This window comes from Culex quinquefasciatus, chromosome 1 (genome assembly GCF_015732765.1).
Source record: "Culex quinquefasciatus strain JHB chromosome 1, VPISU_Cqui_1.0_pri_paternal, whole genome shotgun sequence".
NCBI lineage: Eukaryota > Metazoa > Arthropoda > Insecta > Diptera > Culicidae > Culex > Culex quinquefasciatus.
Window position 1 is genome coordinate 101,976,371 of NC_051861.1, and position 26,417 is coordinate 102,002,787.

At 35.4% G+C, this 26,417-nt stretch overlaps 1 protein-coding gene across 2 annotated transcripts in view; it reads right to left on the bottom strand.

The window, feature by feature from the left end:
- The window catches only part of LOC6042692 (lysophosphatidylcholine acyltransferase), a 39,198-nt gene extending 13,457 nt beyond the window's left edge, over positions 1–25,741 (bottom strand). Inside the window, exons 1-3 of one of the 2 annotated variants that reach the window (XM_038254084.1) lie at positions 24,584–25,741; positions 17,058–17,203; positions 5,359–5,576 (exon numbers count right to left, since the gene is read on the bottom strand). In XM_038254084.1, coding sequence (XP_038110012.1) covers positions 5,359–5,576; positions 17,058–17,203; positions 24,584–24,793 — 574 coding nt within the window. In that variant the 5' untranslated portion in view covers positions 24,794–25,741. The remainder of the gene's footprint in view (positions 1–5,358; positions 5,577–17,057; positions 17,204–24,583) is intronic. The other variant, XM_038254092.1, reaches the window with a different exon arrangement.
- Between the last annotated feature and the right edge of the window lie 676 nt (positions 25,742–26,417).

The following is a 26,417-nucleotide window of genomic DNA, read 5'->3' on the forward strand; positions in this document are numbered from 1 at the left end:
CTCATAAGTGGCATCTTAAGTACACAGAAAAAAATAATTTAAATTTGGAAGCTGTAATTTTGGAAGATTGAATATTACCTCCTTTATGATGTAATTTTACCTCAATTTAGATTGAAAAAGTGGCATTACACCAGAAAAGTGGTAAAATTACACATTTCCAGAGGTAAAATTACACCTTTTTTCTGACATAAAAGATGTAGGGTAGGGTAGTCATCAATGAGACACTTTTGGTTTTCAACTTTCAACGATTTTTCTATTTTTTTCATTAGCATGTTTTAATGAGCTTTTAGTTGCATTATTTTTCTTTTAATGTGTTCTAACATTGACAAAAATATGAGATCGATCCGACATCTACAGCCAGAGTTATTCAACTGTCTCATTGTAGACGCACTTGGCAGGAACAATGAGACAGCTGGGGAACAATGAGACACTTTACGAAAATCAACATTTTTCTAGCAAAACATCATGTTTTTGTATTGTTTCATTGCAGGTGACTTGCCTTGAACATTTTAGAGCAATTTTGCCAACATGAAACTTTTAATAACAAAAGTTACACTAAAAAATATTGAAATATTGTAAAATCCATATATTTATACGAAATAACTTAGTATTTTTGGTTAAATGAAGTTTAAACTCTATAAATATGCCAATAATCACTTTTAATTCATGTTTTGAAAGATTTCCATCGATTTTGAAAAGTTTATTGAAGAAAAATCAAAGTGTCTCATTGTTACCCATGGGCTGAAATGAGTGGGGATCAATGAGACAGCCCTGGATTCTGGGTATATTCTAAATTTTGGCCAAATTTAATGAAAGAACGTTGTAGCCCAACTTAATCCCTATGGAACGTCGAAAGAAATTTGAAGAAATATTAGTTTTGGTGTAAATGGCAGCCTACGAGCGAAAAAGTATTTTTTGCCCATAATTTACTTTTACACCCCATAATCAAACATTTATGAATTACTTTTCAAGGGATCGTCCATAACCAAAGCCACTAATATGGCAGACGTGTATCCAGTAGACACACAATTCCCCAAGTATGAGCCTGATTGGTTGAAACTACGACTTGTGAGAGCCATTTGACTACTCTACCCTACCCCTTCCCAGATGTAATATAACCATGATTTTTTTTCTGTGTAGTCATAGCTTGTGACAGGGTTGCTAGATCTTCAATGTTTTAGACTCGTTAGAAAGGTCTTTCGATTACCTTACCAACGATGGGTTGAATGATGGATCCGGACATTGTTTACATACATTTAAGTGAGATCCGGCTACAAAAAAGTACATAAATATCACTTAAGTGGTCAGAACTCGAGACAGGGTTGCCAGATCTTCAATGTTTCAGACTCGTTGGAAAGGTCTTTCGATTACCTTACCAACGATTGGTCGGATGATGGATCCGGACATAGTTTACATACATTTACGTGAGATCCGGCTACAAAAAAAGTACATAAATATAACTTAAGTGGTCAGAAATCGAGGCAGGGTTGCCAGATCGTCAATGTTTTAGACTCGTTGGAAAGGTCTTTCGATTACTTAACTAACGATGTATAACATGATGATGTTTGGTTCAGTTTACTGCCATTTATTCAACTTCCGAAAATATGCGAAAACACATTTTTATACATAACTTTTGAACTACTTATCGAAACTTCAAACAATTCAATAGCACTATATGGGACCCTAAACCAAGTCGAATACGACTGGTTTGGTCAAAATCGGTTCAGCCAGTGCTGAGAAAACTGCGTGACAGTATTGGTCACATACACATACACACAGACATTTGCGCCCGGCGAGTCAAAAAACCCAGATTTTATTTTCAAAAAATCATATCTTGGCATCTTGTTAATGAACTTCGTCCAGTTTTTCATATGTTATGAAAAATCCGTTAAAAACATTTTCAGATATAGGCTCTTTGGTCCAAACGGCATTTGAAGTTTCATAAGACTTTTTCAAATGTTAGGCTTGATTTCTCAAACTTCAAACCATTTTTTTGAAAGTCAAATTTATCATCTTTCATTTGCGTTCATGACAGCTAATATCGGTTGAAATGGAGCATAGTTATGATTTTTTGAAAAAAGTGTTTTTGTTTTTGGTGAAAATCGCAATTTTTCGGACCACCCTAACACGGCGTAAGTCAGCCTTATGGCCAAACAAAAAAAAATACGGGTCTCATTATTTTGGCCAGGAAACCCCCACTCTAATTTTGAGCCAAATCGAAGCACTTTTTTCACTTTCATATGGTACTGCTTTTTTTATTCACTTTTGTTGCAAGAAAAAATCTCATAAATCAACCATAATCTGTACTAGAGGTGGGCAAAACCGCTCTTTTTTAAGGAGCCGCTCATTTTCGCTCACTCACTAAAAAGAGCGGCTATTTTGAACGGCTTTTTCGCTCTTTTCAAAATTTTATGAAAAGGTTGTTTCAAAGATTGGTATAATTTTAAAAGTTTATTTATTGTACTTTTATGAATTATTTTAAGAAAAAAAAATTGAGAAGATCCTGCGCTTGAAAATCATGCATTTTTCAAGAAAATATTCTGCGAACTCTCTTCTGAATTCTAATTAAATCGATCAAGTTTTAAATGCTAAAGTTTAATCGGACGAGAAGATTTTTTTTCCGCTGTCTCCTGGGCTATTTAGTAGATTTTTGGTATTTTTTTAAGCTAAGCAATATGAAATGCTCAAATTTATATTCCATTCTTTTATACTAAAGTACTACATAGGTTAATTTTGACAAATTTGGCATTAGTTAAAATAAAATTTTCAGTTCTCAAAAACAAGTTTATGTGTACTAAAATTTGTTGAAAAATCAATGAATTATATTTATAAGCTTAAAAAAGACACAAGTATAAAATTCATTCCATCTTGGAACAGTTCTTTCAAAAGATTGGTGTTTCAAAAAGAACCGTGGCTCTTTTTTGTGAGCCAAAACACAGTTTTTCGTAATAAACTATGGAGAAGGAAATAAAACAATTTTTTTGAACAACGTATTCTTGAAAAAAATATACAAAATTTAAGTTTTTTTACAATATGGGTACCAAACGATCGGGATTTTTTCATACCTATCGAATGTTTTAGGAACATTTTTTGAAAATACTAAAAATTATAGCAAAACTACGTATTTTCGAAAAAATACTCAAAATTTCAGTTTTTCCAACATGGGTTTCCAACGATCAGGATTTTTTCATACATTTCGAATGTAATAATTTTTTTGGAAATACTCAAAATTTGCACGTATTTTCAAAAAAATACTCAAAATTTCAGTTTTTCACAATATGGGTAGCAAATTAGCGAGAAATTTTTTTCATACATTTCGAATGTATTAATTTTTCTCAAAACTTAAATTTTGAATATTTTTCAAAAATCCTTTTTTTGTGAAAATTTTCATTATTTAAAAAAACGTTGTTATTACATTCGAAATGTATGAAAAAATCCCGATGATTTGATAATTACATTGTAAAAACGAAAAATTCGAGTATTTTTTTTTCGAAAATACAAGAAAAAATCTTGATTGTTTGATACGCATATTGTAAAAACTGATTTTTTTGTTTTTTTTTTCGAAAATACGTAGTTTTGTGAAAAGTTTGAGTACATTCAAAATATGTTGATAATACATTCGAAATGTAGAACAAAAATGCAGATCGTTTGATACCCATATAGTAAAAACTGAAATTTTGAGTATTTGTTTTCGAAAATTCGTAATTTTGTGAAAATTTTGAGCATTTAAAAAAAATATATTTTACATTCAAAATGTATTAAAATAAAACTTATCATTTGATACCCATATTGCAATAACAGTATATTTTTGGTTTCTTTAGAGAAAAAATGCATTTTCAAAATACAGGAAAAATACGTATTCCTGTGAAAATTTTCAAGAATTTATAATTTTAATGGATAGCTGCCATCATCCCGATTCAAAAACACTATAATTTATCGATTTTTGAATGATTTTTCATACGATTTTAGCCAATGTCTTAAATACAGTCAAAATCCCGTAAGCCTCGGTTATGCACGCCTCGGTTTTGCATCCCCCATATGCGTCGCTAAATCGAGGCATGTCTGTATCTCAACGGGCATGTTTAGAGATTTTTTAAGGTCCAATAAACCAAATTTGATTTTCTTTGCTTTTTTAATCCATCTTCAGTAAGAGATATTCAAAAACACCCAGAAAGCAAAAAAAAAACAAATTTAGTTTAAATACTTATCCAAAAACAAACTTCAGATATGATTCTTGACGGCCTCAATTTTTACGTCGTAACCATCAACTTTTGTTAGTAAAAAGGTCAAAATCACTGCTGCAACTCAACCGCCATCACCACCATGCATTCGTGGTCATGGACAAGCCACAAAAAGGCCAAAGGTGGATGCTTTTTTTCCGCAGTCTCCCTTCAATGACATTTCGGTGTGAACAGTTTCTTTCTTTTTGCTTTTCCAAAAGAAATGCAGCGGGCCCTTCAACGTGAAAAACCACATCAAGTTAAGTAGAAGAAAGTGAAAGAAATCGCGACAAACATTTCGTAAGGGCGTATTGACAATGTAAACAAACTGTGTTACCTGCTAATTAAAATTGATGTTTACTCACTGATTGTCTACATTGTCGATGCGCCTTTTTGAAATGTTTTTCGTGACGTGGAAAGAAATCAAAGTGAGTGACGCTGTGAGGTGGCTGCAAGGTATGGTTGCACAACAGGAAAATAGGTGAAATGGTATGTGTTTAAATGGGACGACACGTGACTTTGTCGACACGGAAGACCTAGAACGTCCTTGGCCCGTGAATATGCAGTGGAATTTTATTCGCAAGCAAAAGAATGTTACGAATCATAGTCTGTTTGTAAACAACCAGTTATTCCAGTCCACCTTAAATGTGAGTAAATCGGTCAGGTTTAGTCATATGTCCTCAGTACCAGTATTAGTCAACCTCGGTCATCCCGTTACAGTGCACGGTCTCGCTGTAACCTTAAAAAAAACTCCGTTTTCTTCCAAAACAATAAGCCGTTAGTTTGACACGAAAAAAACATTGACCCGATCACACTTGACCCGTATTTACACGTAATTTTATGTACAATTACTTTTCATGCCGTTGAGAATTGCCCGCGTGGTTTATCCTGACTTTGAAAAAAAGGCGTAACCTTAGTTGTAAAAGAAAAGATTGTCGTTCTGAAGTTACGCCCTTTTGGCATTTCAACACAGTGACTGCTCTTAATCGATCTTCCATGCCTGGCCTACTTTGGCAAGGAGCAGGAAGGGTTTTTACTGCTTTGCAAAAGGGCGTAACCTCAAACGTAAACAGTGCAAGTTTACCCTATCCGAGGTTACGCCCTTTTGCAAGGATTTGACCCGGGATTTGACACCTACTTCCGAAAAATGGCAACGACGCGGTCTCGTACTTGGCCACGACCGCCGACGGCCCGAACAGGATCACGCAGATCGAGTCGTAGAAGGCCGTGTGCGGTGCCACGCAGATCACGGGAGCTTCCTTGCAGGTCGCCCGCCGCCCCTTGGTTCGGATCAGGTTGAACGAGCCGAACAAGAACAGGCCCCGCATCACGTGGGCCGTTAGAACGCGTAGCTGTCTACAGGTTGGTGGCGGGGCGGGAAGAGAGAAAGAGAGGGAGATACGCCGGGGGTTTAGCAAATGGGGTTTCCGGGGCTGGGGGTTAGCATTTGGTATTAGCACTATAGTGTGTTTTAGCTAGAACTTTTATATCTCTGATTTGAGACTTTGAGTCACAATTGGAGTCGATTCGTACATCGTTGCATAAACTTATCCTGAAGTGTTATAGGTCTTTATCAAATATTCCGACATTTTTTTAGAATCTTTTTAAATTTGAAACAACTTTTTTTAACGTTTACATTTTAAGATTTTGTTGTAAAACTCTATTCCATTAAAATTTCTATTATTCTATTAAAAATAATTTAATTTAAAAAAATCTTCCTAATCTACACTAAAATTTATCGAAAAGTGTCAAATTTAATTAAATTTAAAAGTTAATTGCTTTAACTATTTAAAATTCAAATTGATTGGGCAGATTAAAAAAAAACAAAGAAAATGATAATTTTTAGAGAATTTGTCAACTTTGAAATTAATAATGTGTTGATACCTTTTATGAAATTGAAAGCACGTTTCTAAACTATGATTAAAAGTTGTGTAACTTAAAAAAAATCAGGCTAAATTGGTTTAAAAAAATGATTTTTGGCGAATTTCAAAATAAATTGATTTGAAAATAGATAATAATAACTACAAAATATAAATAAATAAAAACAAAACTAAAAATTACTGTCTATTTGATTTGTTAGTGAAAAGATAAGGTTATTACAATCAACTACAAAGTAAACCTGTATACAAAAGAAGTTGTTAATAAAGGAGAAATATACGTTAGTTGAAAGCGTACAATTTGTTACACTTTGGCAGTGACACAAAAGAAGTGTTGCCAGTTCGATCCACGCCGTCACACATATTCACATTTGCTGCGGTCTCGTCATCAACTACAAAGTTGGAAGGTTTTATCATAAAAGCCGCAAACTAAAAGGTAAGGAAAGGTGCACTGAAGAAGGTAGTGGAAAAGTGTAGCAAATTATTTAATTAATAGATTGCAGCTCAAATATGCACTCAACTCGGAACACAATATAGGAGACCTGATTGACACGTCGTTCATTCACCCACACCCTCAAGTTTTGCTAAGTGAAAAAGAGAGAAAGTCCTCTCAAAGTACGGTGAGCAAGCCTGCCCTTGACGTTCTTTGACTGATAAGGAGGCCCATTCGCGCCAGGTACTCGATGGTGGAAGCGCTTTCACCTTTTTTGTTATCAGCAAATGGCACTAATTTACCGTATTGCGGTCAATTATGGTCGTTATTGTTTGTAATGTTGGTGATAAAAACTTGATTTATCGATGTACAGTACAAGGAGAGACTTTTTTTATAATGTCAACGTAATTATGTTAAAATTCTCTCAAAAACCATTAAAAGAATTGAAAAATACAACAGTGACATTTGAGAGAATTAAGATCTCGCGGACCAGAGAGGATGAATCCCGAGAGCGTTATTCTCATGGAGTCATTTTCAAAAAAATGTTTTCTCATAAAAAGTGGCAAAATTGAAAATTTACCTCAAGTCCTTTGGCATATCGAATCAACTTCGTGAAAGTTGAACCAATTCTAATGATTATTATCGATTTCGTTTCTTATTTTGAGTTTTTTAAAAATACTTCCTGAAAAAGTCACCTAATCACCTAATTAGCCTACAATTTTCAACTGATGATGTTTTGGAAACTATTGATCTGACTTTCAATGTTTAAAAATTTTACTTTTGCGAAATTTTCTAATCAATTCTGATTCAATATAAACTTTAAAAATAAGAGCAATTCTCTACGAAATCGGACTTTTTTATGAATTTTAATTTTTGTATTTTTTAATCCGACTGAAACTTTTTTTGGTGCCTTCGGTATGGCCAAAGAAGCCATTTTGCATCATTAGTTTGTCCATATAATTTTCCATACAAATTTGGCAGCTGGCCATACAAAAATGATGTATGAAAATTCAAAAATCTGTATCTTTTGAAGGATTTTGTTTATCGATTTGGTGTCTTCGGCAAAGTTGTAGGTATGGATATGGACTACACTGAATAAAAAAATTATACACGGTAAAAAAAATTGGTGATTTTTAATTTAACTTTTTGTCACTAAAACTTGATTTGCAAAAAACCCTATTTTTTGATAAATTAATTTTTGATTTACCTAAAAATGGCAACAAATTGAAAATTTTCACCGTTAACGGTGCACTTTATCAAAATTACACTAAAGTACTTTTTGATTTCAAATTTGATTTTAAATCGAAAAATGAAGTTGAAAATTTTATGCAACCAATATTTCAATCATATGAAAAAATCAGTATTGATTCAAAAACTCATAACTCAGTCAAAGATTTTTTGCACAAACTAGAATTTCTGAAAATTTTTAATTTTTTGTCCCCTGTCTTTGTGTTTTTTTTTTTTTGCAAATCATGTTTTAGTGACAAAAAGTTAAATTAAAAATCACCAAATTTTTTACCGTGTATCATTTTTTTTCAGTGTAGTCCATATCCATACCCACAACTTTGCCGAAGACCCAAATCGATCAAAAATTCCTTCAAAAGATACAGATTTTTGAATTATCACATGATTAATTCTCTACCAAAACCGGAAATGGATTTGATTTGTATCTTTTGATTTGGCTCAAACTTTGTGGGGGCCTTCCCTATGACCAAATAAACTATTTTGTGAGATTGGTTCATCCATACAAGTCTCCATACAATTTTGGCTGCTGTCCATACAAAAATGGTATGTACACCCAGAACTGGGCATCGGCATACGAGAGGATAAAGAGCACGATTTGGTAGTAAAATTGTACTGTGTGCGGACTGAGAGGATAAATCCCGAAACTACCGAGAGTACTTTACTCATGGGTTCATCTTCAAACAAAGTTTATTTATCAAAAAAAAAATACCGGTACCGAGACTTGAACCCAAGACCTCCGGCATATTGAACCGTGACTTTACCGTATGGCCACTATGGTTCGATGACTAAGTGGCGGAAATTTGTCCATGTAAGCCCCTCATAGAATGAACTTTTGCAATGAACGAATGAACACGCGAGAGGACTATACTCTCGCAAAATGGCACTTTCCTCACGTTTCTTTTCGTGAGGACTATCTCCTCGTTCTTTAACTTTGGGTGTAGATATTCAAACAGCTGTAACTTTTGAGTGAATTTTCTGATCAATTTGGTGTCTTCGGCAAAGTTGTGGGTATTGTTGAGGTATAGATACACGGAATTTTTTGACATAGGACTATGTCTCTACTTACTATATTGAGGGGCCAGTTCAGAAATTCGATCCAAAGCGTCACTTTTAAGCGTTAAAAAAGGGGACATTTTGAACGCTTATATCTTTTTTCCCTGTGAATCAATACAGACGGTTGGACCACCAATCGAAAGAGGAAGACTTCAGCTATTGTTTAACTACATAGATAGTTTGACTAAACATAGTTAAAGCACTTAAAACATGCAATCAAAATGAATAATTTTTCAGTACAAATCGGACAGATGACCAATCAGAGCGAGCGTATGCATTCGAGACCGCGCCCCTTTTGTGCCGTTCTCCGGCTCTGCCGCTATTTAAGCAGAAAATTTCGCAAAAGCAAGTCACTTTGGAACGAGCACTCGAACTGTGCACGTCGGGCCGGCGCGGAGCAGCAGCAGCAGCAGCGGCCAATAGAAGAAGAGGACCAGCAACCAAAAGGAAGAACCACCAGCAGCAGAAGGAGGACATTCGAGCGAAGCGGACCACGTTGAAGCCACTATGATGCGGCGGTTCTCATGAAAAATTTCGAATTGGTGGTGGAAAAAACCTGGAGTGGCCGGTACCCTCGAAGTAGGTTACCCCGGGGCCTGGGGGAACTTTTACAGAACCATACGAGTTGTGGCAATATGGGTATCAAAACTCATGCTTTTTGATACTGAACATAACAATGGCCATTTCGACAGTAGTGGCCACAACCTGGAGTGGCCAGTGCCCTCAAAGAAGGTTCCCCCGGGGCTTGGGGGGACATTTACAGAAACATACGAGTTGTGGCAATATGGGTATCAAAATTCATGGTTTTTAATTCTGAACATAATAATGGCCATTTCGACAGTAGTGGCCACAACCTGGAGTGGCCGGTGCCCTCAAAGAAGGTTCCCCCGGGGCCTGGGGGGACATTTACAGAAACATACGAGTTGTGGCAACATGGGTATCAAAATTCATGGTTTTTGATACTGAACATAATAATGGCCATTTCGACAGAAGTGGCCACTACCTGGAGTGGCCGGTGCCCTCAAAGAAGGTTCCCCCGGGGCCCGGAGGACTTTTTACAGAACCATACGAGTTGTGGCAATATTGATATCAAAATTCATGGTTTTTGATACTGAACATGAAAATTGACATTTCGACCTTAGTGGCCACAACCTGGAGTTGCCGGTGCCCTCATGGAAGGTTCACCTTGGGAGAACATTTATGATAATTTTGCCGACAAATCTATGAAACAAAATAAAATAATCTTACAGATTTCACTAGCAATCCAAAAACACATTCAAATTGTTTGGTCCTATGTCTTTCGGTTATGTCTCTGACATACCATCTTGAACTTTTTTTTGCAGATTTTTTAATCAACTTTTTATTCACTATAACTCAATTTCCCAAAATACGTACTTTTGAGCTATAGAGAAACATGGTCAAAAAATCAAAAAAATTATGAATTTTTGAAAAAAAAACAGTGATTTTTGGAAAAAATCGAAGTTTCATGCAAAAACAAGTTTGACATTATTTTTTATGCAAAAATGAATTTGCAATCGAAAAGTACTTTACAGATTTTTTGATAAAGTGCTCCGTATTCAAGATATAGCCACCGAAAGTTTGATTTTAGCGAAATATTTGCAGTTTTTCAATTTTTAAAAATAGTGACCATGAGTGACCGTTTCTAAAAATATTTTTTTTTGAAAATTTCAGAAAATTTGCTATAAAATTGTCTAAGAGACATTGAAGATTGGACCTCGGGTTGCTGAGATAGAGCCGCTTCAAGAAAAAGAAACACGAAAATTGAAGTTTTCTTAATCTCACCAAAACAACCCACCATTTTCTAATGACCATATATCTCAGTTAATAATGGTCCGATTTTCAATTTTAATACATGAAAAATTCGTGAAATTTTCCGATCTCTTCGAAAAAACTATTTTGAAATTTTTTAAATCAAGACTAGCATTTTAAATGGGCGAAATATTCAATGTTTTGCCCGTATTCGTATTTTGCTCAGCAAGAGTTGGTAGTCATTTGTAAGTTATTGTTTATTTCTTCTCATTACCGATGGTCAAGGTTTTCTAGTGATAAAAGCAGATATTTTAGCAGGATTTGTTATTAAAACCGTTTTGTTATTCCCACCTACCCTGGATCAGTAAAACAAAATTAGAAGACTTTTATAAAAGAAAATTCGGCATCTTTACTTATTTACTTTATTCAGTCTTCCAGATAAAACAATATTAAGTTAAAATAAAAGATAATTTATTCAATGAAATTTTAACATCTTGAATCAATCCAATCAAACATCAATTTGCCACCGATAAATTTAGGAAACAATTTACCTAAATTATACAACTTAAGCGCCACGCCGCTGAATTCATCACACCAACCGTATCCGACTTCTACCAACAGGCCGCGTCGCGTTTCCACGCCACAACACAGACACAGTGACGCGTCACAGCGACACGCCACATGTTCGCGAACTGGTGGCCTAACATTTCAAAAGGGCTAAGTCAGAGTCATTACATGATTTTTCAAATTTGAAATTTTAATGTTTTAATTGTCGGTTAAAACTGGCATTTTTTAATTCAACTTGTTTTCGTTTATAAAAAAAAATGTTACACCAGAAATGATTCAACTCATACACACCCAGAGGAAGCCGTAACAAAAAGCAGCGTGGTCAGATCGTTGATCAAAGGTTGAACTTGAATTTTCGTACACTCTTTCGCTCGCAAAATTTACCAACACACTCAAGCCGGCCTAACCTCGCAAAATCGTCTAGACCAGTCAGTGTCTGTGCGTGGAAGATTCGCCGAACGAGTCTTTGATAGCGCAAAATCAGCATGGACAAACTATTTTTTTAAATATTATGTCATGAATGAATACAGCCCAGATGAGGGCAGGTTTGACTGGTTGAGCGCGCGTGTTATGTGTGCGGTATTTGAACAATTCACCACCACAGCAGAAGCAGACGAGTGTGTGTTGGACGGCGTGACGAAATCAAGCAGGCCGGTTATTGAACTATGGCCGAGTAGCTCAAGTTCGCACGTGTCAAAAATGGAGGGGGGGAGCTGTTGCCTAGCAGACCGCAAAAGAGAGTGATTAGCGAAAAGATTGGCGACGCGTCCGACTTTGTTCAAGAAAAAGAAAGAAGTGCGAGGTCGGGCGATGCGGAAATTTTGGAAGCAATAATCTTGGCTGAGCTTTTAAAGCTTTTATCGGCGATTGTGTTCGCGTGGCTTCTGGGAATTGATAATTTGGATGGAAAGTTAATCCTGGGTTAGATTTCGACATTGCATGACTTGATGTTTGCCCCTTTGGACTTTGAAATAAATTAAAAGTTAGCGTCACTCCACGTGCCTTGTTATCAGAAGGGGAAATCCAACAATCTTTGATCATGTTTAACTTTCAAGACTGGTTTTTAAAAGTGTGACGGTTATTCAATAAGAAAACGTGGACAAAATCATGATTTGATTTAAATTTATTTTGTTAGCACATCCGAAAGCCAAAAGGATAATTCTACCAAAATCAAACGGTAGAATAGTGCCTCACTGCGAGAGAACAAACCTCTCGCGCGTGAACCAACAAGAAATTGTATTCATTCGTTCATTGAAAAAGTTAATCTTGTTGAGTGGAATATCGAGCGTTTTTTAACTGGGCTGCTTTTTAACTGGGCGCTCGAAAACTGGGCAGTAGCCCAGTTAAAAAGCAGACAAACGTCAAAAAACCAAAACAAACCAAAATGGCCGAGGGGTTAATGGATGCAAAAATCATATTCAATAAATAAAAAAAACTTTTTTTAAACTTTTGTTTACTTTCAAGTTACAATTAAAGAAATATGAAAAGTAAGAATTGTAAATAAATTTGAGTAACTTTTATTTTTATATTTCATCTGGAAAATATTATTCATCGGTGGTCCCCTCGTTATTTTTTGTTAAGCCCAGTTAACGAGCAACATTCGGTGACTGGGCTACGTTCTCAGCCCAGTTACCGAACAACTACTGTTTTGTATATATTTATAAATTTAGTCATTTTTTACTGATTATTTAACTAATTTATCGGCTCCCTCTAAAAAAATATTTATGAATCCACAGAACAAGAGATTGATTCTTTTTGGTTTTCTTAAAACTTTATAATAAAAGAAGTACAGTTCAAGCTCGATTCTCCGAAGTTAGGCAATCCTAGGTTGGCTACTAGATTTCAATTTTGAAATTCCCAGTTTTCTCCCGAGACCAATAAAAAAATTGTCGTGAAAGTTTTTACAACAAATTACAATGTTTTTCTAATTCGGAACTGAGTATAAACAAAATGTATTTTTTCAATACTTTCGTTTTAAAAGGTCTAGTTATAACGAAGCCGTATTTGATCGGTCTCATACCAAAACCTTAATTTTCATAAAGCTTGGGATTTTTCATTTGCATGTTCTTCAACAAACGCAGAATCAATAAAACTTTGTTTTGTTTCAGACAATTACCTGGAAAGCAGAAAATGTAAGTCATTTATATTTTAAATTAAGGGGTTACATACATGTAAATCGTCAAAAATGTCCGAGGTTGGTATGAGCACACATTTAAACTATTTTTAAAATCTTTTTGGAGAGCATTAATATGTATATTTTGATCTATTAATAAAATAAAAATGAAAACATTTGGATATACCTTTGCCGAGATATAACTACTTTAAGTTAGCAGTTTCAAAAAATGGATTCCACGATATCTCAACACTGCTTTGACCAAATCGGCTCAAAATTTTGGTGAAGACTCGTTGAACCGGTCCTGTGTGCATGACGAAGGCCAATTTTCAAAAACTTAATTCTTTAAAAAGATAAAAATATTTTTATGTTTTTCATATGAAAATGGTCATTTTTTGATTTTTGTATTAAAAAAAAAAAGCAAAATTTCAAAATCGGACTTCGTCATGCACACGGAATATGTCTTGAGAGTCTTCACCCCAAATTTCAGCCAATTTGGTCCATCTCATCTCGAGATATCCTGACACCCGTAAATCAAATAGGTGTTTAAAGAAAAACGTTTACAAAGTTTGACAGTTCGCTTTGCGCATGGCAAAACTATGAACTTAATTCGTCTCTTACTCAGTTCAGTCACGAAATATCTTCATGAAACTTTCAGGAGTGATTGAAAATCATCTATTTAGTGAATTAAGTGAATTTTCTGTAATATGAAATTTTGTGATTTTCTACATGTATGTAACCCCTTAAACTTTTATAATGTTGAAATATCAATAGAACAGATAAAATATAGCAAACAAAACATTGATTTGATTTTTTTTATATTGTATGATTTTTGCTTATTTTTTTCTATTTTTCAAGTATTTTCTCTTTGACAATAGAAAAATTCCATTAGAAGTTTGTCCATATCGATCTTTATACAAATTTGGTAATTGTCGTCCCTACGAAATATCATGAAAATGTTCAAAAGTCAGAATCTTGAAAAGATTTTTTCTTATATACTCTGTATTTCGGCATTTTCTTTTAATATTGAAGGGAATCCTAATTTTTTAAAGTTATAACACGCAATTGCAAAAAAAAATATTTGAAATCAATTTTTGTTTTCATATTTTACCCATCTAAAAGTGATTGTTTTGCATAAAAAGTGACTTTTATGCTATCGAGCTTGACCAACTCTGAAAAAATTCCATTAAATTTGCTGGTTGATTGTCTACTAAGCGAATTCGTTAATTATAATTTGGCTACTTAGAATGTCCGCCAATCGAGCATTCGAATTGGAATGTATTCAAATTAAAAAGCACTATTCGTCGATTTCGATGTCAATGTGGTTCAATTGGAAATAACGAATCCGCTTGGTTTTATACAGAATGCATTTATTCAATATTTTATCACCGTCATTTTGGCCATCAACTTGGATTTAAAATTAGTAAATCATTTTAGCGTAGTTTAGGGTTTTTTCTAAGCTTTACAACAAAAAATAAGACAACAACATTTTTTTAGGCGGTTACTACATACATGTAGAAATTTACAAAATTTCATATCTCAGATAATTTATTAAGGGAACAGCATCTAATTAAATCGTGTCTCTAATGTTGCCAAGCACTTTGACGTTCAATTCCAGCTCATAAAATGCGTTTTCAACTGAAAGCGAGTATTTAATAGCTGAACAGGAAGTGAGCAAGCAAGTTGATATTTATAGTTTTGCAAAACAACTTGTTCAAATAGTGAAAACCAGCTAATTTGACGGAATTAGGAGTGAGTGCTTAACCTGCCTGTGTGGGTCTCGTGGCGCAGGGGTAGCGGCTTCGGCTGCCGATCCCGATGATGCTATGAGACGCGGGTTCGATTCCCGCCTTATCCACTGAGCTTCTATCGGATGGTGAAGTAAAACGTCGGTCCCGGTTTCTCCTGTCTCGTCAGAGGCGCTGGAGCAGAAATCCCACGTTAGAGGAAGGCCATGCCCCGGGGGGCGTAGTGCCAATAGTTTCGTTTTTGCTTAACCTGCCAAACATACGAGGATTTCCTTTAAATCCATTTAAAAGATGATTAAAATCACTCCTGATAGTTTTAACCCCTTTTTAGTCAAAATTTGAACATTTGATTGCCTTTCATATTGAAATGATTTTTTTCAACATGGTAGCACCACCATTTTGGACGCCATCTTGAATTTAAAAATTCTAAATCATTCTAGAGTACACTCAAACCCCGATGGTTTGACACCAACTGTTGTCAAACGAACGGGGTCACTTTCTAGTTTGACACCCTTTTTACACGGAGTTCACGCACACTATCAAACGTTTGTTTTGATAGTGTGCGTGAGCGCCGTGTAAAAAGTGACAGTTCGTCACTTTTTAGTTTGACTTTGACCAACCAACGGGGTACAAACTAAAAAAGTGTCAAACGAAAAAGTGACCAACCACCGGGGGTTGAGTGTAGTATAATCGAGTCTGGACTGTAACTGAAAAATTCCCGTTAACGATTTGTTTTTAAAAAAGTCCATGGTTGTCCATTCCTAAAAAAAATGTTTTCGAAGAGTTCAGAAATTTCCAATAAAATTGCCCAGGAGACAGTGCAGATCAGACCTCTGGTTTCTGAAAAATTAATAATTTGTGAAAATCTTTTCTTTGATCTTGTTCGATCTTTTCAAGAAAAAAAAATAGAACCAAGACTAACATTTCAAGATAATTTCAATAATTTTCCATTGCTTTGTCTCCCTCAGCGGACACTTTCGCCGGATTTGAACGAACGTCGCGCGAGCAGATCACGCCACACAGCAGGTTACCACCACAAACAAGTTTAAACAAAAATGACGCCGCGTCATCGTAATGTGGTGTGGCGTAAATACAAATGACTCACTTTACAGTGGTGTGGCTCTGGTTTGTGGGGTGCAATGTGCAAACGATCCCCTTTTCACATGGATGAATGTGTAAATGTTTACATTCTACATTTGAACGAGTCATTTTCTTAAGAAAGCTATTTTGAATGTTATTTGTCAATTCCGACGAGTTCAAATGTCAAAATGATAACAGACAATGAAGCTCGCCTGTCAAAAATTAAGCTCAATTACACCCAGTTCGGCAACCAATCTGTGTCTTATCTATGCCGTGATAACACCTCAACAGCGAAAGTGTAAACAAACCCGCAACTAATATAGTAAACAACTCGTCCGGCGAACTGTTGTTAGTAAAAGCCGGTAGAGACGCGTGCGGCGCGGCCTTCTGCGATAAGCGTCCGGCTAGTCGCGTGCACTTGGACCGGTAATTAGTTGCACCGCGATGACATATTGGTAGGGGGGTGTGACCAATTGTAGATTACAAAGTGAAGACGATTCTATCAGTTTTGGGTAATTTTTTCAAGTACTTCAACTTGAAAATATAAGAATATTTGAATATTTTAGTCTAGATCCGAAAAAAGACGAAACCCACAATTCTATTCACTGAATGAACCAGTTATTACGAGGTACAAGCTAAATTAGCATCGACAAGGATTATGCAAACTATTGACTGGCAGGGCGCTGCACAAGTTCAAGTTTACGGACGAATTGTCGTAATTGTTAAGTGAGAATTGTTCCGAGTTCGAGTGCATATTTGAACTGCTTACTTTGTAGCAAAGTTAGGGACAAACCTAAAAGGTTAGAGTTAGTAATCTATCGTTAGTGCTAATAATACAAACTTAACCTATAAAAAAAACCCCTCAAATTAAATCCCTAAACCTAAAACCTACAGAAAACTGCAACTAAATTCAAATTTCATTTTTTTTTTCATTGAGGTTCTAGAACTCACCGCCTCCAGCCGGACAGGGGCTTTGTGCGCAGCTCCTCCCGGGACAGCCCGTACAGGCCGATGTTGGCTAGGGTCCACGCGATCACCAGGCAGACGATGATGAGTATCACCCGGAATGGCAGCAGGAATACTGTGAGGAGGGCGGTCTGAAAAAAAAAACACAGAGTTATAGAAGTTACGTTATTGAAACATAAAAATAAAAATTAAATTTGAGAAAAGTTTTTTTTTCTAGAAAAAAAAAGAGAAAGATAGTGAACACCACCAACATTTCTGGAAATTTCGCACCACACAACATTTCATCACAATGCACTCAGAGTTGAATCGACAAATCAATCAAGACCGAATCCACCATGCACCATCGAAGCTGTTTGCGGATTCGTCTCACGTGCCTCTCACATTGACTATCAAGCCATGTGCTAAGAAGAAGATCCAAGCAACACTGCATTCAGTGTGAGGGAGTGCTGCACTGAAAGCATACAATTAAAATTACGTAAACATGCACCGAAAACAACGTAAAATTACAGTCGGCCGCGAGAAAACAAAATTAATGTGACACCGGCGAATGTGGAATCTGTAAACTTTCTCTTCAAAGTGTGCAATCATCAAATTGAATTATTGTTCGGCATGCAGCAATATTTATTTCAAGTGAAAATTGCAATTTCTCCGAAATTGGTGTTCAAATTCGCGAGATGCATACTAAAATTCGACCATCTTTTGGTGCTATAACTACCGGTCGTAACAAATCGATAAAGTTATATCAAACATTTATCAGCTCAAGCTCGACCGAGAGATGTCGAGCTTCAGTGAACTCAACGGGCGTTTGAATAATTCCGTGGCCGTCTTCAGGTGAAAGACGGGTGCGAAGCAGCTCTATTTTGGTGAGGACCCCGCTGTCTGTCAAGACAGCAGTGCAAACGCACCCATCTCTTTCCGGTTCAGAGATAAGTGGATTGAATATTATTTCGCTAAACTTGGTTTGATAATTAATCTTTTAAGTATTTTTAATACAACACATGATTTGCAATAATTTATGTAACGTTATATGTATTTGTGTAACTGTTTTCAAAATCATTTTTTAACAATTCAGTTTTCGACCTCTTTGTTTATGTCCCAGTCCCATCAGGGTGAATGAAAATTGATGGGCAGCTAAAGCCAAACACCACCCACCAAACAAATTGAGTTTAAATTTACCGTCCCCACACACCCTGTGAAACGACCAAGATGCCCGAACAAAAATAAAACGTGGGAGGGAAATTATAAGCAATGACCGAAAGTGCGAAAAAAATGGAAAATTGCAGCCCCCAAGAAAATAAACAAAGTTTAACGCATCGTTGCAAGGTCACAAAATTGTGAGAAAAATGCTTTTTTGTATTTTTAATCGCAACGTTTCGAAGTTTATGTCCTTTTGTAAATGTGCTCTTATTCTACGAAAAACTTTACTTCTCTTGTATTAGGATTGTCTTGAACCAAATTTAGTATTTTAATTTGCACTTATCATGTTTAGTTTATGCTTATTTTTTATAGTATTTGGGTTATTCTACCACCTCCTTTTATAACCTTTGCCAATTTAGTTTACTTCAACTTTTAGAGCCAATCTAACATTTTTTTGCTTGTTTTTCTCATTTCCTGCTATAGAACGATACCATTATCGTTTAAATTCTGCGTACAGGCATAGTCCGGGACATTACAAAAATTACTGTATACTTATTTTTGCTTAAAATATAGGAAATGTTAGTAAGCAACATAGCCAAAGTTGATCCAAGTCAAACTCCCAAAACACAGACAAACGTATAGTTTTCTTAAATTTCTTTCTAAAATGCAATTTTGATGAATACATTTATCAAAAAAAAAGGTGTAGCCATTTTTTAATAAGAAACGGTGCACTTTTTACTTTTCGATTTTTTTTGTGTGTATGTTGTGTGCAACAATTTTTTTTTTTCTCAAAAAAATATAACTTGACCAAAAATAAGCAAAGCCTACAGCTCAAAAGTTTGCACATTTCAAAAAATAAAAAAAATAGGTGGTAAAGTTTGTCAAAATCGAGTTTCTGTAATACAAAGTTATTTAAGAATAGGTAAATTATATTTAGAGTGTAACTTTTTCTGTTTAGTCGTAATCATAACCAACAACATTTCCGAGGACACCAAATCGATCAAAAAACCCCTTCTCGAGAAACAGATTTTCGAATGTTTTCATAGCACATTTGTATGAACAGCCCCCAAATTTGTATGGAGACTACGGTATTTCAACCATTAGTGGACCCCCTAGTAGAGCTGAAGCACATTTTTCACAAATTTTCAATATTGTTAGCACTTTTTCATAATCCTTTGTACAAAACAATGAAATCTGAAGACTTTTGAACAATTTTGATGTTTTGATGCATGGTGTAGGTCTAATGATAGATAGAATGAATAAAAGATGGATTTTACTCACTTTTCATCATAAACAAATTTGTTTTGTTAACAAATTTGGCTTTAAACAACAACAAAATTAACAGAAATTTAAACACATTTATTTCCGAAAAAGATCAGAGAAAACGTATCAAAAACCACTGTAAACATAAAAATAATTAAAAAAGTAATTTTGATGCAAACTTTTCCATGTTAATAACATAAATGGTTGGCCGAAACTAAACAATAGATACTTTTGCTAAAATACACAGTTTTGAAAGTTAAATTTACATGGGTCCACTTTTGGACAAGTTTGGATTTTCGTTGTCCCCCCGTTGGACTCCCCTAATTTTTGCCCAAAAATGAGCATTTCTTAGCTTTATTTTAGTAAAGTCGACTTGCTGAAGTTAAATAATCAGTCAAAAAATGATTGGATGGTAAATTCAGTCATAAAAAATAAATGCAGTTTTGTTGTGAAAATGCTAGTGGCCATGGCTGATTTCAGATGTCGAACTCAAAACACTTATTTCTTATTTCCGAAGGCCTCGGACAAAAATGCGTCGGATTATCGAATCACGATTTTTTTTGTTGCTATTTTATTTTTGATTGTCGAGCTTAAGTAAACTTCGCTAAAATTACGGTGATGAAAAAATTGCAAAAAAAATGCAATCAAATTTTATTAAAAGGGTTCAAAGAACTCAAATTTCACGACGAGACGAAAAAAAATTGATCAATTATCAAAGTCCCGAACAACCTTTGGATATTCGAACTTCTGATAATCGAAACTTTGGTATTCGAGGCTTCGGGAAATCGAGACTGGACTGTAGTATATTATCTTTAAACATACAAATCCAATTACCTTACTCAAACAACATTCCAATTTACTTATCTGAATTCGGTAATTGATACTTTTTACAGAAAAATTAGAGGTGGGCAAAAAAAGAGTGAACCGCTCAAAGAGCCGGTTCACTGAAAAGAGCGAACGAACCGTGGCTCACAAAAAAAGAACCGCGGTTCTCTTTTAAACTCCGGTCTTTTGAAAGAACCATTTCAATATGGCATGATTTTTGTTATAAATATAATTTATTGAATTTCCAAAAATTGTAGTATTAAATTTGTTTTTGAGAATTGAAAATGCAATGTCAAAAATTTCAATGCTTATAAAAATTTACACCAAAAGTAAATGATTTTCTAAACAAAATGGAATTAACTTTTTAATTGTAAAACTGAGTGTTTCAAATAGCATAATTTGTCAAATATTACCAAAAATCTACTGAATATTTGAGAGATTTTGGAAAAAAATAACCATTTTGTGCGATTGAACAATATCGTTTATAGAATTTATCTATTAAATCAGAATGTAGAGAAGAGTTCACAGAATATTTTCTCTAAATAAAATATCAGCATTAGTTCAATTCTTGCAGAAATAAACGCAATTTTAAAATGAATAGCAAATTTTTTCAGCATCCTAGATTTCCTCGAATGTTCAGTTTTGAGTAGAAATCTTGACATAGAGACCACCAAGACCAATGGTTTTCAAGGGCATCTTCTCGTTTTCAGTTTTATTTTTTTTATCAAATATGGCCGCTACAAATATTTTTCAAAGTTTATGTCACACCTCCCCTTCAAAATCGGTCCGCAAAATCAGGGGGCAAAACAGTATTTTTTTCAAAAAACTATCAAATTTCAATGGAAATAGAAGTCTTATCAACTGAAAACAAAAGTTTACTTTTTGGCTTAAAAAAAAGTTCATCATACTTCGATATTTTGAAAACTAATGAATGCAACTGATGGGGACGTGTATTATTTTTTTTTTGCGACTTGGTCAGAGCTCAGGGACATAAACTTCAAAAAATATTTGGTGCGGCCTAATTTATTGAAGTTCAATGTGAAATAACTTACAAAATCACAAGATTCTTGAAAAAACCCTTTTCATCCAAATTTTGAAAAAGAGCGAAAGAGCCGTTCAAAAGAGCGGCTCTTTTTAAAGAGCGAACGAAAATGAGCGGCTCCTAAAAAAGAGCGGTTTTGCCCACCTCTAAGAAAAATCAATCGCATTATTGTTAGTTCATTTAAAATTTAAAAAAAAATTAAAATTAAACAATAATTAAGTTACTTAAAAACATATTTGGCAATAATTGTTAACGCATTTTCGAGTAGGAATCTCGTAATCGAGAACGCCAGGGCAATGCTGTAGAGCGAATAATTTGATTTTTTTTTGTTAACGCATCTGCATTTTTTCTGCACTCCAAACCATAAAATTGATGCAGAATTTATTTCCCATAATTTTGCATTGCATTCGTGGCAAAATAAAAAAAAACAATGCCACACATGTGGGCCCACACAACGTTCCACAACACAAAAAAAAGTCAGTCTCATTTTTGCCGGCTAAACAAGAAATAAAAGAAAACCTCGCAATTTGCTGCACACGAGCAGAATGGGGATTCGAGTTTGCAGGGTGCAAAACTTGTCAAAACAAAGCTGGTTTTCAGCTGACGAGATGTTTTCGATTCGTTTCGCACATTTTTTGCCCATCTTCTCGGTATTGGTGCGCGGCGGTGTCATGCGCAGTTCGAAACGCAAGAGAGCAGAAGAAGTTCACTGCTGAACATCCAGAATAGTTACCAAGCTTCTTGAACTATCTAGTAGAGAACACTACTAACTAGCTTCCGGAGGTACTTTAAAATCCGCTTTTGGGCTGAAATCACCTCAGTTTGCTTCAAGCACTTGAGTTGAGTTTAAATCATATCGAGAAATTAAAAGTGAGAGTGTGTGCAACATGGAGTTAAACTTTCTGTGAAGTTGCTGTGAAGATTACCATGGCACTTTGAAAAGTTTAACTCCATGTTGCACGCACACACTCTCACTTTTAATTTCTCGATACGCGCATAAGTATAATCAAGGGGGGTTGGAATTTCCGCCGAGTGTCAAGAGACTAAGAGAGAAGATTTTTGTTTACTGTTCATCTTCTGGCCAGTCAAGTGTGAAGGTTGGAAGCTTCCTGGAGTAAGCAGGGGGAAACACGAGTGTAAACCTTGTAGACTACGCCGTCTTTAGTACGTAGATGTGCGTCGTATGACTAATATACTGAAATATGCTGCTGCTGCTGATTCTGCGTAATCTTCAATAAAAAAAAACTTCCACTTTTGGATGTCTTTTGTTGAACAGGAAGTCGTTATCAGTATTGATTTTTAACCTTATCTTTTTTTCAGATGCCTTTTTATGTTTAACAACTCGAAAAAAACTGATGTTCAAAAGAATTGCACTCAGCCTACAATGTTATGTGCATTATTCCGTAATTTCGGTAGAATTTAGTCGCGGAACAACTTGTATCAATCAAGACATTTTACAGCATGGCCACTCAATTCCCTTTTTATTGTTTTCCAAGAGTTCCCAAAACCTCAATATTGATTCTTTTATCAAAAATATACATGGAATAGGAACTGTGAAACAATTCAAATGCACATGGGACAAATCTCGGATTAGTTTTCAAAAGGACGCAAGAGCCATTGACAAACTAAGCCCTTTTTACATCGGTACTATTTAATATACAATTGCGTGCATATTTTCAAAATATTTTTTTAAATCATCTTGTTGATTAAAATGAAATTAAAAAATAAAACATTTCAAATTAATGGTTTAGTGAATTCATAAACTTCTATTTTAATTTTATAAACTTTTGAATCAATTTCCATCCTCCCTCTCCTTCCCTTTTCATTACTGCGATAATATGAAAACCAGAATTTTTGACCAGGCAATCCTGGCTATAACTCAAATAAAAAAACATAAACAATAGAATAAAATATTTGGATCACTCTACGCCAACTCACACAGCAGTTGCCCCGACTCCTCTTCGATTTGCGTGATACTTTGTCCTAAGGGGTAACTTTTGTCCCTGATCACGAATCCGAGGTCCGTACAACCCTTTTTTTAATTTCAAAATTTAGTCTTGCTTTTATCATAGTTTTTTGTTTATTTCAAAACTTTCAAAATAATTTATTCTTGTTTCAGTACCATTTCTGGATTTTTTTTTTGGAAAGGTCCAATAAACCAAATTTTCAGTTTTTGCTTTTTGGGTGTTTTTAATACCCCTGATTCAAAGCGGTTTCAAAAACACCCAAAAAACAAAAACTGGAAATTTGGTTTATTGGACCTTTTTTAAAAAAAAAGAAAACTCCAGATTTGTTTTTTTTTCAATTCTTTTTAGCATCAGCAACTCATTCAAAAAAATAAAAAAAAATAATAATTTTCTACTCTTTGAAAAAAACTTATTCCTTTTAAATATTTTAGTTAGTTTATTATTCTTTCAAATTAATTTATTCTTGTTAAAATGTTTTGAAATTTTTACCTTTCTCTCAGACATGAGCAGTCATTAAAAAACTTTTATGTTAAAAATTAGATTTCAAAAAAAAAAAAATCAAAATGATTGAGCAGAAGAGCTGATCTTCTAAGAATTTAATGAGGAAAAGTTAAAATTAAAAATATTCCAAATTTTCGATTTTCTGCTCCTTCAATCGTGAAAATTTTCTATTATTCGTATTATTGAATATTTGGCCCTTTGAAATGTTAGTCTTGAATCGAAAATTTTAATTTTTTATGAGATCAGAAAATTTTACAAATGTTTAAATTTTTACATTGAAAATTGGACCATTTGTTGCGGCGATGTTGACTTTAGAAATGACGGTCGGTTTGAATAAATCTGAGAAAACATTAATTTTTCTATTACTTTCTATTACTTAGATTTCCAAAAAAGTGTCCACGTGGTTTGAGGATGGTCTCTTATTGAATATGGTCAAACTAATGATTAGGTCAAGGAAGTCACTCTAGCATGCTTGGAAAATCATACAGGATTAATGGATTGGATAAATCATACTGAAACAATCCATTTGAAAAAGCATCCAGGAAGAACTTATGGTTAGATTACGCCCTATGTTATTTCTGGTTCCCTTTCATTAAAGTGGCCAGGCCTACTGCGATGCATTAACCGCAGACAGGATTCTGCGACTGGATTACATTTCACAAAACCTACAGAGAACGAAGGATGCGTGGACATACTGTACCAAACTGAAACAATCCATCTAAATATATTTTTTCATCATCCTAGCCCCAAACATCAACCCCATTCCTCATCCTCACCTTGAGCTTATCGATGGGATCATCCCACACGAGCTTGTGCACGAACGGATTCACGTAGTGCAGCTCCTTGAGTTGCTTTGGCTGCTGCTGTACGTGGTTCTTCCGCAGTTCGGCCACCACCTCCTCTGGCTTCTCCTGCTGCTGCTGCTGATTTTGCTTCTGCTTCTGAACACCGTTCCCGGTAGCGGCGGCCATCGTTTCCGATGCCATCTTCCTGGTCTTTCTCTTCTTTGTTTCACGTGAGTGATATTTGACTTATTTCTGCGACGCACTTCTCCTTATTTTTTCGAGGTTGTTATGACGTTGCAGGAATACAGCTACTCTTCTACCCTCCTGGTTCGTGGGTTTTCTGTGCTCTCTGTGCACTGCTTAAGGGACACTGCGGCACAAACTTTCACCTCATCGTTCACTTGTTGTGACAAAAAGAAATATCGTGAACACACACACTTTGCAATTTTTGCAACGGAATTTCCTCTTCTGATGGTTGTGTTGTTGTTGTTGTATTACTTCACTCTGTACGTTATGTATGCTTTAATCGCACATTACGCCTAGCATTTTCACTCGTTTTTTCTTCCCACAGCTTCTTCTGTTAAACTCCTCTCTGCTCTTCTCTACATCAAACTTGGTGTTGTTGCATCGATTTGCAAAAAAAAAAGTTGCGTTTCTTCCTCCCGCGCTAGTTGTTTCCGTGTTGTACCGAGATCTTCCGAATCTTCTTCTTTATCCGAGGAAAATCGCACAACTTTGCCACATCTTTCGGCCCGAGGAAAATTTCACAAACACCATCGCGCAATTAATATACACTTGTGGGATATTTCCGAGGAACAAGAGCAGCTCAAATTTGCTCGAAAATTGTGATTCTTGCTACCTTCACCGACATCCGCAGAGGAAATCTAATTTCCACTAATATTTCGTCGATTGAAATTGATTTTTCACTGCCACCTTCCCTTTTTTCAGCTCTCTTTTTTTCGATTTGTTTGCGCAAACACCCCCTAGCTGCAGCAAAACGGAACTACCCCCGACGACGTCTCCGGTCTACCTTCCACGACGGTCAACAATCCATCAACTCGCAAAAAAAACCGTTTTCGTTCAAAAGTGCTGACGGGACGACCCACATCTACTGGCCACGACCGCTCGAAGACAACTGCTTCTGCAGAAGAGTCTCCAAACTCATGAACCCCCGCTCTCTTTTTGCTGTTTCTGAAGAGTTGATGAGTTGGTTACAGACAGTCGAAAAGGACGACGCACGGACGGGGTTGCCAGCTTGGGCGACTGACCCGACTGCGGAAACACTAAACCTGGGAACGCTGCATGAAAAAAGTTGTTTCAATGAAAATTTAATTTAAACTAAATTTGAACCATATTCATCTCAGATGTGGATCTTTTCAAAAAGATTACATGTTTTACAAACACTCTTTAAAGATTTAACCAAAAATAAAGCGTTTTTTCGTAGTCAATAATGACTCAAAAGAAAACAAAAACAGCGCAATTTCACCCACATCCGTCAAATTGGCAGCACTGCATAGAGAGAGAGAGAACTTCAAAGAGAGGCAAGAAAATAAGAGAGTTGACCACTGGGAGCGAGGTGGATGAATGGCTCATGCAAGAAATGAACGGGTTACTATGATTGTTTGAATGAAAACATGCGTGAGAGAGGGAGCGCGGAAGAAAGATTGAACCAATACACGCGTTTCGATGGATGAATCGCGCTCTCAGCTGTGGAGCCGACGAAGATTACGTTTTTCTTTTAGTCTCTCCCGGGCTAAAACTTAATTTCAAGTATCAAACTTAATTTGTATGCATCCTAATTACCATAACATGTTTGAAACAAGAG